The sequence below is a fragment of the Arvicanthis niloticus genome, chromosome 22, assembly GCF_011762505.2.
Source record: "Arvicanthis niloticus isolate mArvNil1 chromosome 22, mArvNil1.pat.X, whole genome shotgun sequence".
In the NCBI taxonomy this organism is placed as follows: Eukaryota; Metazoa; Chordata; class Mammalia; order Rodentia; family Muridae; genus Arvicanthis; species Arvicanthis niloticus.
This window is the reverse complement of record NC_133429.1, coordinates 18486196-18503582: the sequence shown is the minus strand read 5'-3', so window position 1 is coordinate 18503582 and position 17387 is coordinate 18486196. Positions and strand designations below refer to the sequence as shown.

The 17387-nt window shown below is 45.6% G+C and overlaps 1 protein-coding gene across 2 annotated transcripts in view; it reads left to right on the top strand.

Moving 5' to 3' along the window:
- Plxnc1 (plexin C1) overlaps nucleotides 1–17387 on the top strand; it is a 154710-nt gene that overhangs the window by 97297 nt on the left and 40026 nt on the right. For both annotated transcript variants that reach the window (XM_076920039.1, XM_076920040.1), the window contains exons 12-20: nucleotides 746–845; nucleotides 4063–4266; nucleotides 4508–4693; nucleotides 6809–6911; nucleotides 10067–10168; nucleotides 10471–10574; nucleotides 14479–14517; nucleotides 14771–14895; nucleotides 16529–16727. In XM_076920039.1, the coding sequence (XP_076776154.1) occupies nucleotides 746–845; nucleotides 4063–4266; nucleotides 4508–4693; nucleotides 6809–6911; nucleotides 10067–10168; nucleotides 10471–10574; nucleotides 14479–14517; nucleotides 14771–14895; nucleotides 16529–16727 (1162 nt within the window). The remainder of the gene's footprint in view (nucleotides 1–745; nucleotides 846–4062; nucleotides 4267–4507; nucleotides 4694–6808; nucleotides 6912–10066; nucleotides 10169–10470; nucleotides 10575–14478; nucleotides 14518–14770; nucleotides 14896–16528; nucleotides 16728–17387) is intronic.

Here is a 17387-nt window from a genome sequence, read left to right as displayed (position 1 = left end):
AACTGAGGCAGATTGTCAGGTGGCCATACGGTGTCCGGGGTGAACCTGCCACCCCAGAACAAGCGTCTGGTGACCCGTGAGAATAGCCAGAGCTGTAGGCAGCTGTTTATTTCACACTGGGTGACCACTTCGACGTTATCTGGTGACACATTGAGAATAGGTGAAATCACTCAGTTTGGTTTTGGTGAGATGTGTGTACCTTCCTCGTACACTGAAATCTCCTATCTCAAACAAGAATACAAACTTCTAAGGTCACTTGCCATTTTAGCTCGTCCACCTATTGTGCTCCCCGTCTCACTATAAATAAATAAGCTATAAATAAAATATAATTAGTGGGTTGGAAGGTTTGATCATGGAAATTGTTAGAGCAAATCACCTTCACATAGATTAAACTGTAATCGAATGAGATTTTTGTCCCGTGAAATGCTTCCGAGGTACAGCAGATGATCTGGTTATATGTGGAGAAATAGCACAAGAAAGCTCCAATTCTATTAAAGAATTTGGGCACTTTCCCAGAATTAAAATAGGATCTGACCTGTATTTTTTATACGCATGTGTCTTAGAAACCATGAGTCTGTAGCCAGTGCCATTTAAAGACTTCTAAAATTATCAGGTGCTTTAAATTGAAATTAGTTCATTGTCTCCCAAATATTACTGAGCTTAACTTTGATTGTGAATCAGTTAATAGTGTTGTCCATAAATGTAAACTGCCTGTGGCTCACCCTTATCCTTTGATCTCTTGCAGCGGTGGGCAAAACATAACCATCATGGGCAGGAATTTTGACGTCATTGACAACCTAATAATTTCACATGAGCTGAAGGGAAACACAAATGTAAATATAAATGTAAGTTTAAGAGGGTTTTTTTTCCCCACTTATAATTTTGTTACACTAAACCATGTGTGTTGGGGGAGGGAATATGTTTCATTTCTGTGACTTCATCATTATAAACTTCTGCTTATTTATGGTCTACACTGTCTCTGCCGTGACAGAAAGATCTCATTCTTGGAGTTATTTGGGGTTGCCACACAGAGGAACCAGGAAAGAATTTCATGTGATAAGGCCTGCCCTGTTCTCCCTGTGTGACTCGTGTGGCAAGTTGCTTTAATCAGATGACGCTTTCAAATATGTATGAAAGTCATTGTGGACAGCTGGGGTGCTATGTACAGTTGTGGATGGCTGGGGTGCTATGTACAGTTGTGGACAGCTGGGGTGCTATGTACAGTTGTGGACAGCTGGGGTGCTATGTACAGAGCCAGTGACAAGTGTGTGGTCTAACAGCCCTGAGGGAGGTCAGGAGACCTGCTCAAGTAACATACATTCTCTTGTCATTGTCTCTTGGGTCCTGTGGCTACTTTCTTCTGCCCCTCCCCCACGATGCTTCCCCATCCCCAGACACTGGGAATTGTTTAGTCCTCATCAGGGCTCTGAGAAGAACCATAAAGTTCTCACAGGAACCTTCAGGTTGAAGCCATGGGTGTCTGTGAGGAGGAGCTAGGTACACTGTTGCTTATAGGTGTTTCTCAAATGTTCTTCCCTTCCTTCCTCCTTTTCTCTAATGTAAGGGGAGCAGCCATTCTAGACCTCTACCTGACCACTTCCTGCCAAGGCCAGCAGAGCTGAGGGTAGCCAAAAGTTTTGTCCCATTTGCCACCAGTATGTGTCCAGGCCTAGACACAGGAAGCGTAGTAATCCATCTTTCTTATGGCCTTGTCCTAGACACATGTATATCCACTTCCTGGCCAGTTCCCAGCCTCATACTGTGTTTGATTCTGGCCATTGCCCCGTGATGGAAGCCCATTCAGTTGTGTGGCAGCCCTTGACCTGAGGCACAGCCCGAGCCAATAGACATGGAGACATAGTCTCTTTCCCAGAGTATGTCCCATTTATTGAGCACCTACTGTAAGCAAAACATTTTTCTGACTGCAAGAACAAAGAGTAAATGAGCTACTGCCCCCCACCACCACCCATGCCCATCTTTGTGAATGGAGATGGCAGACCTGCTCCGAAATTAGACTCTAGCAGCACAGTTGGTGACAAGTGCTAGGTCCTCCGGTTCCTTCCATCTCCCATGAGTCCCAGAAGCCATGTTTCTCATTGAAAGTATGAGTGGGTGGAGCTGAGACTGAGCCAATGGCATACTGTGGGAGGGGCTGGACAAGCAGGCAAGGAAGCAGGGAGGTGTTTACAAGCACAGAAAAGAGTAGTCACCTATTCTAGACCAAAACACCATACAAGTTTGCTTTGTTGGAACCTTAGAGGCTAGGTTAAGATGGGTGATGGAGATGGCTGAAAACCATACAGGGCCGTGCAAGGAAGAATCATCCCCCAAACATGCCTCTTCACTTTAAGATAGCTCCCCATTATCCCTGACTCTCTAAGCAGTGGGAGGGGGGTCTTGAGGGTCTTTGGCAAGGAATGACATGAGTATCATTTTATCAGTGGTACCTAGGGTAGTTGGAGAGGTGGTGAGTTAATGAGGATATCCAGGCATGGCTGAGACAGGTCCAAATGTGGCTGAGACACCACCAGGTCTCTGTGGAGCTCTCTGCTGGGATGACGTCTGCAGGGTGGGTCTAGTGGGCTAGTGATGATGAGGCAAGTCATTTTATCATCTTTGTAGACAGGGATATGGGGATAACAGTGTAGAAGAGAAAAACACCAAGGAAGGAGACAGCATGCCTGGGATCTGCTAGCATCTTCCCTTGGAGGCCTGGGGGGGGGGGGGTGTCAAAGAAAATAGGGTGACCAGAGATGGTCACAGAGAAGCTATCTTTAAAATAAGGGTTGGTCCCCACACAACCAGGTTCAGTCTTAGGGATAAGAAACTTAGGCTGACCCTGTTGCTGGTCCTTCTTTTAGGACGTTGATGTTAAGGAAGGGGGGGGGTCCAGTGGCTTTTAATCCTATCACAGAAGGGCTAAGGCAGGGAAGAGAGTTGGGATTTAGAAAAGTGTTCAGATTAAAGAATAGTGCTCTTACTCTAACGTAGCCACCTAGGCCCTCTGCCCACCCACCCTTAGCTCCAAGACTGCAGAAAACCAAGGGAGGGAATGATTCTCCTACCTGATGCCATTTCCTTGCTTAAGTACTGGTCCCTTCTCCCTCCCAGTCTCCCTCCCTTCCTCTTTATCTTACAATGTTAAGGATCAGACCCAGGACCATGAGCATCTAGGGAAGCCCTCTGCCACTGAGCCACAGCCCTGACACACCCTCCCTAAAGTACCTGCAACCTGGCCTTCCACTGTCTGCAAGGTTTTCCTACCAGTCTCACTGTGCCCTTGAACATGGCCATATAGTTATGGGTCTTCTTTTGTAAATAAACCTGTTCACAAATTGGGTCAGGCTTTCTGCCTCCATTCCGTTTTTACGCTCCTCATTTCTTAGGGGACCTGCTGCTCTCCGGCTTTTCATCTTCTGCTATTTTCTGTTGTGCCTGAAAAGCTGCTTCCTCTTCCTGTGGTTAGGGACGTTGTCTGCTAACAGCGAGCCTCTGCCATAGCTTCCCCAGCTTAGGGATTCTTGCTAACATTCTGCAGAGGCTCTTTTTTGACACATGGCGACTCAACCAGGTACAGGCAAGTTAGCATCTGGCCTTGGCTCTCAATTCCCTTCCTAAAGTTCCGGGACTCAGCCACGCAGGCTCGGAAGGCACCTTAGTGCTTTGAGCCAAGTCTTCTGCTTTTCCAGCCTGCTTCTCTTTGCAAAGCCTCCCTGTGCCCCTATGGCATCGCCTGACAGCTTTCCTGAATGCCAATTATATCAATGATGCTATGCATAGAGTATGCTAGCATGTGTGGCGTGCTTCTTCCTGTGTGCCCGTCAGACCCTAAGTACTTTCACAGATATAATCTCATTCACAGTAGCCAACGTTTAATTGAGTGAATTTTTATCTCAGCTCATTTCATGTAGGGTTTAATTCAGTCCTATGAGATCCATAGTGTTTGCTCGCCTGGTTTTACAGTGGGAAAAACAGAAGTTCTCCCGAAGTTTGGTTCCCTGGGTCGCTTAGCATTTAGAGCTGGGGTCTTCTGGTGCCTGATAGGCTCTTTGCTCTCTCCAGGTCTCGGAATACTGCATGGCAACTTCCTGCAGGTTTTTAGCTCCTAGTTTAAAGAGCTCCAAAGGGCGTACAAACGTGGTAGTGAAGCTAAGGGTCCAAGACACCTACTTGGACTGTGGAACCCTGCAATACCTCGAGGACCCCAGATTTACAGGGTACCGAGTGGAGTCTGAGGTTGATACAGAATTGGAAGTAAAAATTCAAGTATGTATGTATGTATGCATCCATCTTCCTTCCTTCTCCTCTCTTTTCCTTCCTTCCTTCTTTTCTTTCTTTCCTTCCTTCTTTCCTTCCTTCTTTCCTTCCTTCCTTCCTTCCTTCCTTCCTTCCTTCCTTCCTTCCTTCTTTCTTTCTTCTCTGTGGGCTGTTCCCATCCCTGGGCTGGAGCAGTATGTGGGTTTCCATGTGTGCTCTGAGTTCTTCCTCTCCGGTTTGTCTATTGCAGAAAGAAAATGACAATTTCAACATTTCCAAGGATGACATTGATATTACACTCTTCCATGGGGAAAATAAACAATTTAATTGCAGTTTTGAAAATATCACCAGGAACCAAGATCTCACAACCATCCTTTGCAAGATCAAGAGCATCAAGAATGCAAACACCATTGCTACCTCCTCTAAGAAAGTCCGAGTAAGTCACCTGCGTGTCCCACCTGCCGTCTTTATCTGAGTCTTGGTAATTGCCTCCAGGTTGACGCGGAATCTTTCATAGATCTTTAGATTTTTCTCTTTAAATAGAAGAAGATCGACAAAACTGATACTGCAAGCCCCAGCATAATTCTAACCAGAATAGCAGGCAGACCCGTGTGTGTATGCTTGTTGGAACATCAAAGCACCGAACACACCATTGTCTACGATCCTAATGAGCTTTGATAGCTTTTGTTCTAGCTGTGCATTTAGACCATAGCATCTGCAAGCAGCGTCACCAGATCCACTGATGACTGAGCTGTCACACACACACACACATACTCTCTCTCTCTCTCTCTCTCTCTCTCTGAATGCAGAGGTGACACGTCTAAGCAGAAACCCAAAACACAAGCCTCTTAGGCACAAAGAGAGTGGCACAAGCCCCTCAGCAGCCCAATAACCTATGGTTTTAAGAGTGACTTCCGCCGGCATGCTTGCCCTTTCCTGCAGGTCACCATTTCCTAGATGTGCCTGAGGACCCTCTGAGAAGAGAAACATACAGGGTGGTATTTACTCTGTCCAGTGTAAGCGGCTCTACACAGTCCATTTAAACAAACAAACAAACTCTGTGAGTCGGGAGTGTAGCTCAGTGGTAGAGTGCTTGCTTGCGGTGTGCAGGGCTCCAGGCTTAATCTTCAATGTTACAAGGAAGAGAAGAGCAACCTTTTGCTTTGTACTTAAAAAAATAATTGGCTAAAAGATAAGAGAGAACATTTGTACTGGGAGGCAAAAGTGAGTGTGTGTTTGCATCCTAGCTGTGTTGCTCAACAGCTGTGTGGCCTTAGGTTAGACATTTGGCTTCCTCCCTGACCCTTTCATTGTTTATCATTTTGCTAAAAGAGGTAGTAAGTAGCCATTACACAATAGCAATGTCGGAACCTGCTTGCGGTGTTACCAGAGTGTGGCACATCCGTGCATCCTTCCGTTTGCTGCAGTTCCCAGGCACCTGCCCTGGGATTTGAACCCAGCAGAGCAGAAAGCAGAGAGAAACAGCTGCCTTCCTGGAGAGTCCCAGTAGAGACATGCAGTGAAGAACAATCTTTAGGGAGGACAGTACGACATAGGAGGAGGGGAAGTAGTCTACCCAGTGATGTCTTTACAGCTGATGGTGGAAAAGTTTGCCTGGAAAGGTGACATTAGAATGTGGGCCTCCGGGAAGAGGAGGAAGAGAAAGAGCCATGAACAGACTGGACAGGGAAGCACAGGCTCTCAGTGTCCTGAGGCAGAAACCTGCTGGCTAGGTCTGATCTGAATCCATGGGTCACCATGACTAGAGTGAAGGACCATTCCCAGGGGGTTAGAGAGCTGATGGGGAAGACCAGAGAGTGTTAAGACCTTTTAGGCATTGCCAGGGGCTTGTGGTTTTTATTCTAGGCAGCTGCTAGAGAGAAAAAGTACAGAGATAGTACCAGCTGACATCCTATAGGAGAGAGAGACCTTTGGCCTTTACCTACCCATAGGCCCTTTCAACATCCATTTCAGAAATGACAGAATGAGGCTGGATGTAGACTAACTTAAGATCCTACAAGGAGAGAAAGGCAGGACCATCAAGACCTGCCATCACCTCAACCATTTTGCATGGTACTTCCTTGGGGCATCCAGAGTACTGCAGATGCCTTAGCATTTGTGTATGCGACAAGGAAGGGCAGACATTGAGTTTTTCCCTTTTCAAGTTTACTTGCCAAGTTTTTCTTAGCCCCTGACCCCTCAACACCCCCAAAAGGCAGAAAAACAGAAAAGACTCTCAGGGATTCTGTGATGGTCAGCTTTGTCAAACCAGTTTTCACCAGAGAAAGTGACATTCCAACCTTCCTGACTGGAAGCCCCAGTGTGGGAGAGAGAGAAAAAGAATTGCCCCTGTAGAGAAAGGCTAGTAGCCTTCTGCCTCTGTCACCTCTGCACTAGTAAGGCTCAGGACAAATCAGGCCAGCATTTAAAATCTACAGGTATAGTCCGGCACACCTACATACCCCACCCATCCCACCACGGCTGTATTTTACGGGAAGCTTATCGTGCGCATGCGTATGGTGGGTCTGACGGTACCAATCTGTCCCATCAGGTCAAGCTGGGAAACCTGGAACTCTATGTGGAGCAGGAATCCGTTCCTTCCACGTGGTATTTTCTGATTGCACTTCCGATCTTGCTGGCCATTGTCATCGTTGGTAAGTGACCTGTTCCATTTTGTCCAGAGAAGTTATTCCCCAAGGCTTCTCGGCAGGCAGGCAGCCCTTGGTTTCCATTAAATATTGATGGATGAAAGGCCAAGTCAGAGAGTTGAGAAGTGAACAACAGGTGCGCTGCGGCCTCTCTAATGAGTTTTACGGTACATCCTTAGCAAAGAGCTGGATTACAAGATGGTTTCCTGATGTTTGAAAAGTATCACGCTGACACCCCAAATCTTTGGGATTGGTTTGGAAACAAGTCCATTAAGGACTCCCAGAACTTGATCATCCGGTCATCCTCAGCCTGCTAAGCATCCCTTCCTCCCCACCCCCTCCCACCCCCCACCTCCCTCCCCACCCACCCCCACCCCCACCCCCGCTTTTCCTGGGAGAGTCAGGCTTTGCAAGTGTGTCTGTGTTATCTGTTCCATCATGCCAGGTTTTCTATAGACATGGAGGTGCCCTACTGACTACCAGTGGATGAATCTGGCCTATATATTTTATTAAGTCCTACGGCACTGGATTTTTTTGTTTGTTTGTTTTTGTTGTTTTTTTTTTTTTAACTGAAGAAGTTGACATCTAAAAATTAGATAACTCACCCTTTAAATTCGTGGTGAGGCAGGGCGGGAGAGATGACTCAGCAGTTAAGAGATGCTTTTCCAGCGGTCCTGAGTTCAGTTCCCAGAAGCCACATGTTGGCTCACAACCATCTGCAGTGGAATCTGATTCTCTCCTCTGCTGCACATGAAAATAGAGCGCTTGCATACGCTAAGTAAATACATCTTTAAGTCTGTGTGGACGGTGTGAAAGGTCTGAACTCTCAGGTCCCGGTTTTACCTCATATCAGTTGTTAGAGCTCATGGGCAACTGCTATTCCTTGAACACAGGGTGTTCGCTCTCTGGGCTCTCACCACAGTCTCTACATCCCCTAAGGTCACCATCCACCTCTAGCTGGTGCCTGCAGCCATTTAATTTATGACCTTTATGTTCTGCTGCTTCTCCTTCTTTATCAATAGCATGTCATGCTTGTTGATTAACATGGCACCTTAATGACACTGTAGGGGCAGGAAGACAAGGGTTGGCATTTCCGTGCATCTTTTTACCCCCTTCTTACTCACTTGTTTCTGAATCTGTTCTCCTCTTCCTCACCTTCCTCCTCCTCTTCTTCCTCTTCTTCCTCCTCCTCCTCCCTCCCCCTCTTCCTCCTCCTCCTCCTTTACTGAGCATTGGATAAGATGTTGGTGACTGGGCCCATCTCTGCTTTGAGAGTTGACTTAAGGCCAAGTGCTTTCCTTGGATAGTTAACACTCCGGTGAGAGGAGCTATATACATTTGTGAATAACTGGCTCCATGAAATGAATTTTCCCGTTGCCTTATCAGTGATTATTTTGGATATTTTTCTTTATGCTTTCCCCCAAGTTGTCTACCTCCGTCATGTATCTACAATCTAAAATGTGGCTTGACATTTTCATCAAGTCCTGGCTGATGGGGGCTTCGAGGGAGAAGATGGCTTGTATGCATGCTCAGCTCTGGTTTGAGCATCGGCTGCTGTCAGACGCATTCAGATCTCTCGCCAGATAGTTGTGTCCACTTTGTGACTCCCGAGAAACCTCTGGTCTCTTGTTGACTTTGTAAGAAGTCATTTTGTCCTTTAAGGGAATCTGCAGAACCTCTCAAAGCCATCCTGTTCTGACTCATTCTAGGGAGACATGTGTCCCAGGCAGCTATTGTAAGCGTGACCTAGTCCTTCAGTCATGTCCTTAGAGTAAACACTAGATACACCTAACCTAAGCCTGCCAACACCAGAGCCAGGAAACCAACCCTGCTGTATGGCTGCCGCAACTCTCTTTACACGCTGAGTCAGGGTAGCTTCCTAGGGAGCCACTGCCACAAATGATAAAGGGTTCTATGGTTGTGTAAGTTTAAGAATAAGATCTCTTGGAAATGCTTAGTCCCGGTTATAGTAAGCATGACTGATATGGAGAAGACTCTAGGGAAGATTTCTGCATAATTGTGTTGAACAGTGTTTGTACGTGCAAATCTCTCAGTCTCTCTCTCTCTCTCTCTCTCTCTCTCTCTCTCTCTCTCTCTCTGTGTGTGTGTGTGTGTGTGTGTGTGTGTGCGTGGGTGTGTGGGTGGGTGGGTGGTGTGGTGTAGCATACATGGGGGTGCCCAAATACCATTGCACACATGGAGATGGCAGAGGACAACTTTACGTTGTTGGTTTTCACCTTCCACCTTGTTTGAAACAGGGTTTCTTGTCTGTACCCTGCATACACTAGAGTAGCTGGCCTTAGGACTCCTGGGGAATCTCCTGTCTCTGCCTCCCACCTTGCTGTGGGTGTGTCTGGCTTTACATGGGTCCTCGGATCCTCCTATTTGGATGGCAAACACTTTACTTTCCCCCAGCCCCTTTTGTGTAACATCTGTTAAAAGTTGAGTTCCTTCTGGGATAAAGTGAGAGCTGGCAATTGTGAGTTCCTCGGGTCGATGTGCTCTCTTGATTTACTGCTTGTAATCTCTCGACATCACGGCTCTTATGCTAAGGCAAGCAGGCACAGAGACGCTAAGGGATTTGCTCAGGGTCACACAGGTAGTACATGAAACAAAAGCAGAGATATAAACCCAAGCTCTGAGATTCATTGCATTGACGACTCATATGGCATGGTTCAGTGCAAGATGATGTGGACACAGAGGCCATCAGCTGTGGGGTGTCTCAGTGACTTGCCTCTTACATCACCCCCTTAAACACATGGCGAGTGGCTATAGGAAAACTTAGCCTGTTTCCCGACTTTCCAGCCAGCTGGGATCTTTGGTTCCAAGCAAAGGTTATTTGATTTTTGTTTTCACTTTAAGATAAGTGGAATTTTTTTTTTCCTGTAACATTTAACACCTTCCTCTTTAGAATGACCTTTATGGAAATGGCCCTTTAATGAAAATCCAGCTTTTGTTTTTCATTTTGTTTTTGTGGCATTGGGGGGTGGAACCCAGGTCCTGGGACTTGCTAGACCAGTGCTCTGACACTGAACAGACTCCCAACCCTAAAATAAAGTTCTTATGTGCTCTTTTCTGTGTGTAATTCTCTTTCCATCTCTTCTCCCTCCATTTCACTTCTGTGTTACTATGCCTATCTGACAGAGTCTCTGTCTCCTCAGTGGCTGTGGTGGTGACCAGGCACAAATCGAAGGAGCTGAGCCGAAAGCAGAGCCAACAGCTGGAGCTTCTGGAGAGCGAACTCCGGAAAGAGATTCGTGACGGTAGGCTCTGAGCCTCTGCGTGTAGACAAACAAGCCCCGCTCACTTTTATTTTAATTTTTGCCCTTATGTGGGAACTGCCACATAACGAGAACTGACTGTGTAATGGGAGACAAGCTGAGTAGCAGGGTCTGGGCCTGGCTTTGTGTTTTATTTCAGTTCTTCTCTGCAGCCAACCACGCAATTATCTATTGTTTCTTCTTTAATGAAAACCAAGGTCATACACTGTGCTAGACAAAACAGCAGAAGATCTTATCCATTGTTTGCAGAGTTAAAATATTGCTCTTGGGATTCTATGTTGCAGGCTTTGCCGAGCTCCAGATGGACAAATTGGATGTGGTTGATAGTTTTGGAACGGTACCCTTCCTTGACTACAAACATTTCGCTCTGAGAACTTTCTTCCCTGAGGTAAAAGAACATTGATCATCGTCCTCAGGCTGAGCCTTGAATAATAATGTAAGATCTTGCCTTAAGTCCAGGCTAAGCAGGGAAGAAGATAATTATTAATTGCATTGATTAGGGTACAGAACACCAACAGGCTACTGGCAATTACTCTTTGCCTGGTAAGGAATGCAAGTTTAAAGCGATGGTTTTTTGAGATAGATAGAATATATATATATATATATATATATATATATATATATATATATATATATATATATATATCCCAGTTTCTAACTGACTCCGTAGCTGGGAAGTGAGCTAATTCATTTTAAAATCAATAAATTGTGAGCTCACCCATTTGTTGTGTTTATCTGCCCGACTTGCACTGCTGCTCCTAGATTATTCCCTATTATTTCTCCATTGGAAACGAAAAGCAGGACCAGCCAAATGGGCAGAAATTGGACACGCAGGGAATTTGAGTTGATAGCAGGCATTTTTAGCTACGTGAAGGGTTTATGGTCTCTTCTCTGACAGTTTTTTCTGTTAGTAGATCAGTCTGTGGCTTCCTCGTTTACTAGGTATAGGTGTATAGAATGAGTTCTAAGTTGTTCTAGTGCTTCAAGGAATGGTGTGGAGAGAGCCCTCGGGGTTATGGAGGTCTCAATTCTGTTCTGACACCCCATATCCTCACACACTCAGTCCTCTTCAGTTACCTCCCCCAACCCCAAGCATTTGGCAAGGGCACTCTCCCATTCTGTCTCACCATCCCATGTCCTGATACCTCGGCTCTGCCATCTTGCTCTGGTGGTCCCAGAGAGATGTCCTCCGAATTGGAACTCATTAATCCCCCCCATATTCAGATCTGGGCCAGTCAACAAAGTTAGAAATCTCTTCAAACCAACGAAGGGGTTTGTATCATCTTGCCAGAAGTAGCAGCAGACTTACATTATATATATGTAAGACTGTGTAAGACACTATTGGGAGGGCTTGACATTGCCATAAGATACCTGTCCTATGTGGGGTCTAGGCCTTGGTGTTATAGATCAAGAAGGAAATGAATAAGACCAGCTTTCTTACTCATCCTCCAAGAATACCAGGCACCAAGATGTGCTCTCTGCTGCCTCATCCATTTTCCGTACCTGGGGGAAGGAGGGAAATTCAAGTCCCTGAGTCGGGGGGGGGGGGGGGAGATGCTCAGGGCCTCTGAGAAGCTTGCATCTCAAGTCCCAGTGTCCCTGCTCTCTGCGAGTCCCCATTAAGAATTTAAAAGCAATAAAATAACGGAGATTTCCAGCATCCAGATGAGTACTGTGTGGGCTTTTACAGTTAATGATTGCCCTTGAATGCTGAATAGTATAATCTGTGGCCTGAAAAGGAAATTCTTCTATCTTCTAAAGTCAGCAATCATGGGCAGGGCCGACTGATGAGTGTCAAGGAACACCATTGCAAGCCGAGTGCTTCAAAATGAAGGGAATCCCCCAGAATAATGTGGCGTTATTTTAGGAGAAGAGAATAGTTGCAAGGAGCCCAGCTGATTTAACTAAGGGTTCAGTGTGGTATTGAATGGCAAACAAACAGTCCTAAAGCCAGAAGTCATTAAGTCAGAGGACACAAATGGAAACCAACGGGGATATTTCAGAACTCTTTGAGGAGACCCAAGTCAAAACTGAGTTTATAGTAATAAAAAAAAGAGGGGGAAACCCCAAGACCAGGCCACTTGCCACATACAGCATATGAGGCTGAGTGTTAATTGGGTGCTTTGTTGATTGACCCAGAGCCAAATCTTTGGGTCTGGAGCTTGGGTGACCAAGGGAGCCTGATGGGTGATCATTCCTTTAAGACAGTAAAGGAAGAGGTGACCTGGGCATAGCGGCTCCATCTTTGCTCACCTGTCTGCTGGCTTTGTTTTAAAGCTTTCTTTTTTCATTAGAGCAGTGGTTCTTGGCCTTCCTAATGGTTGCGACCCTTTGCTACAACTCTTCATGTTGTGGTAAACCACCCCCCAACCACAAAAGTATTTTATTTTGCTTTGTCTATAACTGTAATTTTGCTACCGATATGAACCTTGATGAAAGTACTTGATATGCAGGATATCTGATATGCAACCCCTATGAAAGGTCGTTCACTTGACCCCCACGAAGGGGTCTTGACCCACAGCATGAGAACCACTTCATTGTGTATACTTGTTATTGTTGTCTGAGACAGGGCCCCAGATAGTGCAGGCTGACCTCAAGTTCCCAATGTCACAAAGAAGGACCCTGAACCTCTTGTCTCCTGTAGACAGACTGATTTCTGTTTTGTTTTGTTTTGTTTTGTTTTCTGAAAAATAGAAGACACAGGATAAGCAGAATAGCTAATCTCTTGGAAAAAGGAAATGTGAATAAAAAGGAGAAAAAGTCTTGAGCCAGGAAGCCAGGGTACCACTTCCCAGCAGAAGGTCAAGAATAAATTGTGGGGTCAGACGAGGGCTCAAAGGGTAGAGGTGCTTGCCACGAAGTCTGACAATAAGAGTTCAATCTCCACAACCCAAAAGTTGTCCTCTGACACACACACATACACACACACACACATACTCCTTGAAGCATGCCCCTTCACCCCCCCCCCAAGAATGTAATCACAAAAAGCTACCTAAACTGGACATTTATATGAGGTTGGTTCCCTAGAAAATTATTAAGGAGTAGACCAAAATGATCTGAGGTTCTCTGCTTTGGCTAACAAATTTGAAACTATGAGATGAGGGTCTCTGCAGGAAAAATTTACTTTATTAAGGCACGAGCTTTATCCAGAGTTTAAAGTATAAAAAAAGAGAGAGAAATCTGTTTGAATTTATGATTTTTACTTAGTTAACTCAAACTATTACCCAATATGGTTTTACATTACAGTCTTTAGTTGGGCAAAGTACATGTTAGTAATTTCAGACGTTGGGAGACAGAGGCTAGAGAATTGCTGTGAATTTGGAGCCAGCCTGGGATATAAAGTGAAACCCTGTCTCAAAACACCCAAAATGAGTAAACAGAATAAAATGCAATTATTTATTTCAATAAGATGTATGGGACATTTAAAAACTCAGCCTCAAAATGAGAAGTTTATATTTAGGAACCTCACAGCATAGTATATCAAGGCATGCTTTTCTTTCTTTAAGTAGGGGTAAAACTCTCAGTCACAGTGGACACAGAGCACTGTGTGCTCAGCGCCCCCTGAATTTCGTTTTTACAAGAAGCCTGTGAGGTGGGAACCATTGCCCACCTCCATTTCCCAGAGGCAGGAAGTCGGAGACAGAGGTTAGATAACCTGTGCACGCTCACGTGACCAGTACGTGATAAGTCAAAGCTGGACCCCATATAGTTTGGCTCTAAATTCCATGCTTGCACACGGCATATTCTGCCCATTTCTTGAGGATGTAACATATTGGGGCAGTAGATGCTATCTGGCTATGACGTATCTAAGATTGGCAGCACCGTGTGACCCTCATCCCTGGGGGTCGGCACTGTGTGTGCCTCATCCTTGGAGGTCAGCACTGTGTGTGCCTCATCCTTGGGGGGCAGCACTATGTAAGCCTCATCCTTGGAGGTCAGTTGTTTGATGAGAGGTCTGACATTTCCAAAATCTCCCACTACCATTTTTTTTTTTTAACTTCTGAGTCAGTTCTTTTTTAAAACCCAACATAATCTACCAAAAAAACAAAAACAAAAAACCAGTCTATGCTGATGATGATTCTCAGAGGGTTCCAGAGGCCACAGGTGTTTCTTGAGAGCATAATAATTATTTATCATGTCTTGGAGGCGGCACAGTGAGCGCAGACCAAGGGCTCTTCAGATTAGCAAATAGCACCACTGCTTTATTAAAACGGACTTGGGTATTGTAACAAAAATGCACTGTTCATTTCCTTTGGATGTTATGAATAATAGAAGTGTCTCCTTCCTCTCAGTCAGGTGGATTCACACACATCTTCACTGAGGATATGCACGTAAGTCTCTACCCCTTCACTTTGAGCTCAGTGACTGCCAGCTTACCATCCTCACTGTCACCGCCATTGTTAGTACTTTGAATTTTTAGTGTGGGTGTTTTGGATGATGAACTCACTATTAAGTAATCCATTGTCTTGGACAACCATTTGTGGATCTACTTTCTAACTTTCAACTTCCGTATGCCCTAAGCCATATTACCTTCTGTACATGTTATACTGCTACGTCACTACTGTTTACTCTTCCCCCCTCCAGAACAGAGACGCCAATAACAAGAACGAGAGCCTCACAGCCTTGGATGCCCTAATATGTAATAAAAGCTTCCTGGTGACTGTCATCCACACCCTTGAGAAGCAGAAGAACTTCTCTGTAAAGGACAGGTACGTGCTAATTCTTTTGGATTTTGATAAGCACTTAGGCAGAGACGTTAAAACCTAAGCACCGGCCAGGTATGATGGCACACGCCTTTAATTGCAGCATGCGGCAGGCAGGAGCAAGTAGAGCTTTGGGAGTTTTTGAGAATGGCCTGGTATCTGTAACAAATTATAGGCCAGCTAGGGCCAAGCAACAGCCCCAAGCTACTTATTTTAGCTTTGTTTTGTTTCCCATTTATTTATTTATTTATTTATTCATTCATTCATTCACTTTACATCCTGATCACAGACCTCCCCCCTCCTCCCCCTCTTTCCCTCTTTAGTCCTCCCCCATCCTCCTCCTCCCCTTTGAGAAGAGGGAGGGCCCCTCCCTGGGTACCAACCTACCCTGGCACATCAAGTCACTGCAGGTCTAGGCACATCCTCTCCCACTAAAGCCAGACAAGGCAGCCCAGTTAGGGGAACAGGATCCACAGGCAGACAATAGACTCAGGGACAGCCCCCGCTACAGCTGTTGGGGACCTACATGAAGACAGAGCTTCTCATCTGCTACATATGTACAGGAGGCGTAGGTCCAGCCTGTGTATGCTCTTTGGTTGGTAATTCAATCTCTGGGAACCCCCAAGACACTGTTGGTCTTCCTGTGGAGTTCCTATCCCCTTCAGGTCTCCCAATCTCCCATGGGCTCTTCCACAAGATTCCCCAAGCCCTGATTGATGTTTGGCTATGGATCTCTGAGTCTCTTTCAGTTATCTGCTGGGTGGAGCCTCTCAGAGGACAGCCATGCTAGGCTCCTGTTTGCAAGCAGAACAACAGCCAATACCTGACTACTACCGTTGCTTTAGTTTTGGGAGGGCTGAGTATCGAACTCAGGGCCTCATGGACGGTGAACAAGTGCTTTGTACTGAGCAACAGTTCCAGCTCTCAAGCTCCTTGCTCTACCTGAACCTTGGCATGTCCTGTCCCAGTGGTGTTGACAGGGGGTTTACACAGCCGTGCTCTCCGTGACTCAGCTCCCACCAACACAACCCCAGTTCTGTCCTGAAGACACACATACACATCACCCAGTAAAACCCTGAAAAAAACCCCAACGCCAAAAAAGAAAATTCTAAACTGAAAAAAAAAAAAAAGCAGAAGTGTTATTTTTAATTTTTAATTTTAAAGAAATACCCTAAATTTTTTGGAAAAGAACTCACTTCTTGTTGCTTAAAAAGAAAAAAAATAGAAAATGGCCTGAAAGTGAAATCGACTTGTTTGGTTTGCTTGTTTGTTTCCTGTATCCAGCATGCTGGCCTAAAACTCCGTTGTAAATGACAGTGATCTTGAATTCCTGATTCTCTCGCTTCTCCCTCCATGCTGTTGAGATGACAAGCGTTTGCCACCACAGCCAATATATGCCCTCCTAGGAATCAAAACCAGGGCTTCGTGCACTAGGCAAACAGTTTACTAACTTAGCTATGTGGGAGCGTATGCCTGGCCGTGTAATTTTATGACACAAAGACAGAAGCAATTGGAACCTAAACAACACAAAAACGGCTCCTCAGTAGACAATCCCCTATTGCCAGCAAGATTCCATGGAAACTGGGCATGTCCAGCTGAGTCCAGGGCTAATGGCTCACCAGGCTCTATTTTTAAACAGGTGTCTCTTTGCCTCCTTCCTGACCATCGCTCTGCAAACCAAATTGGTCTATTTGACCAGCATCCTGGAGGTGCTGACCAGGGACCTGATGGAGCAGTGCAGCAATATGCAGCCCAAACTCATGCTGAGGCGCACGGAGTCCGTGGTAGAGAAGCTCCTTACAAACTGGATGTCTGTCTGCCTCTCTGGTTTCCTTCGGGTAAGTGTCACAGGGCTCTGCAGTGTCAGAGGTAAGACAATAGGCAGTTATTTTTAGCCCACGCTGGTGTCTTTGTGGAGCTGAGTCCAGAATGCTCCGTGGTGTCCGCATTTAACTGAACCTGATCTTGGGCCTTCCAGATTGAATGGAAAATAAAAATTCTGCGGGTTTTGTTTCTGTTTGTTTGTTTGTTTGTATTTGTTTGTTTGTTGCTGTTACTAATCCCTAGGTGTACGTGTGATTCACATAGGGTTCTCTCAGGTAAGATTCTTATAATGTGAGCTTATCTTCTTATCTGTGGCGTTAGTTAACACCCAAGGTCCTGCTAGACCATTTAGGGAAATGTCCTGAGACCTGGGAATGTTTCAAACGCTGATGAGAACAAACTGTTCATGGGTCCTCCAAAAGAGATTTGAAATACCCATTACTCACTGACACACTGGCAGCTAATGATGGCCCCTTCTTCCCAGGCATTCAGCATTAAAGCAAATCCCCAAAGAGCCTCCTGTCCTCCGAGTTCACTTTCTTGAAGTGGCTAATGGTATGTGGTTGAATTTTATTGAATCTTAGAATCTTTCAGAATGCAAACTTTCTATGGTGTCCATGGTTAGCAGAGTGGGCCTTGGAGCCCAGGGCTGGATCTGGAGTTCAGACAGTTCC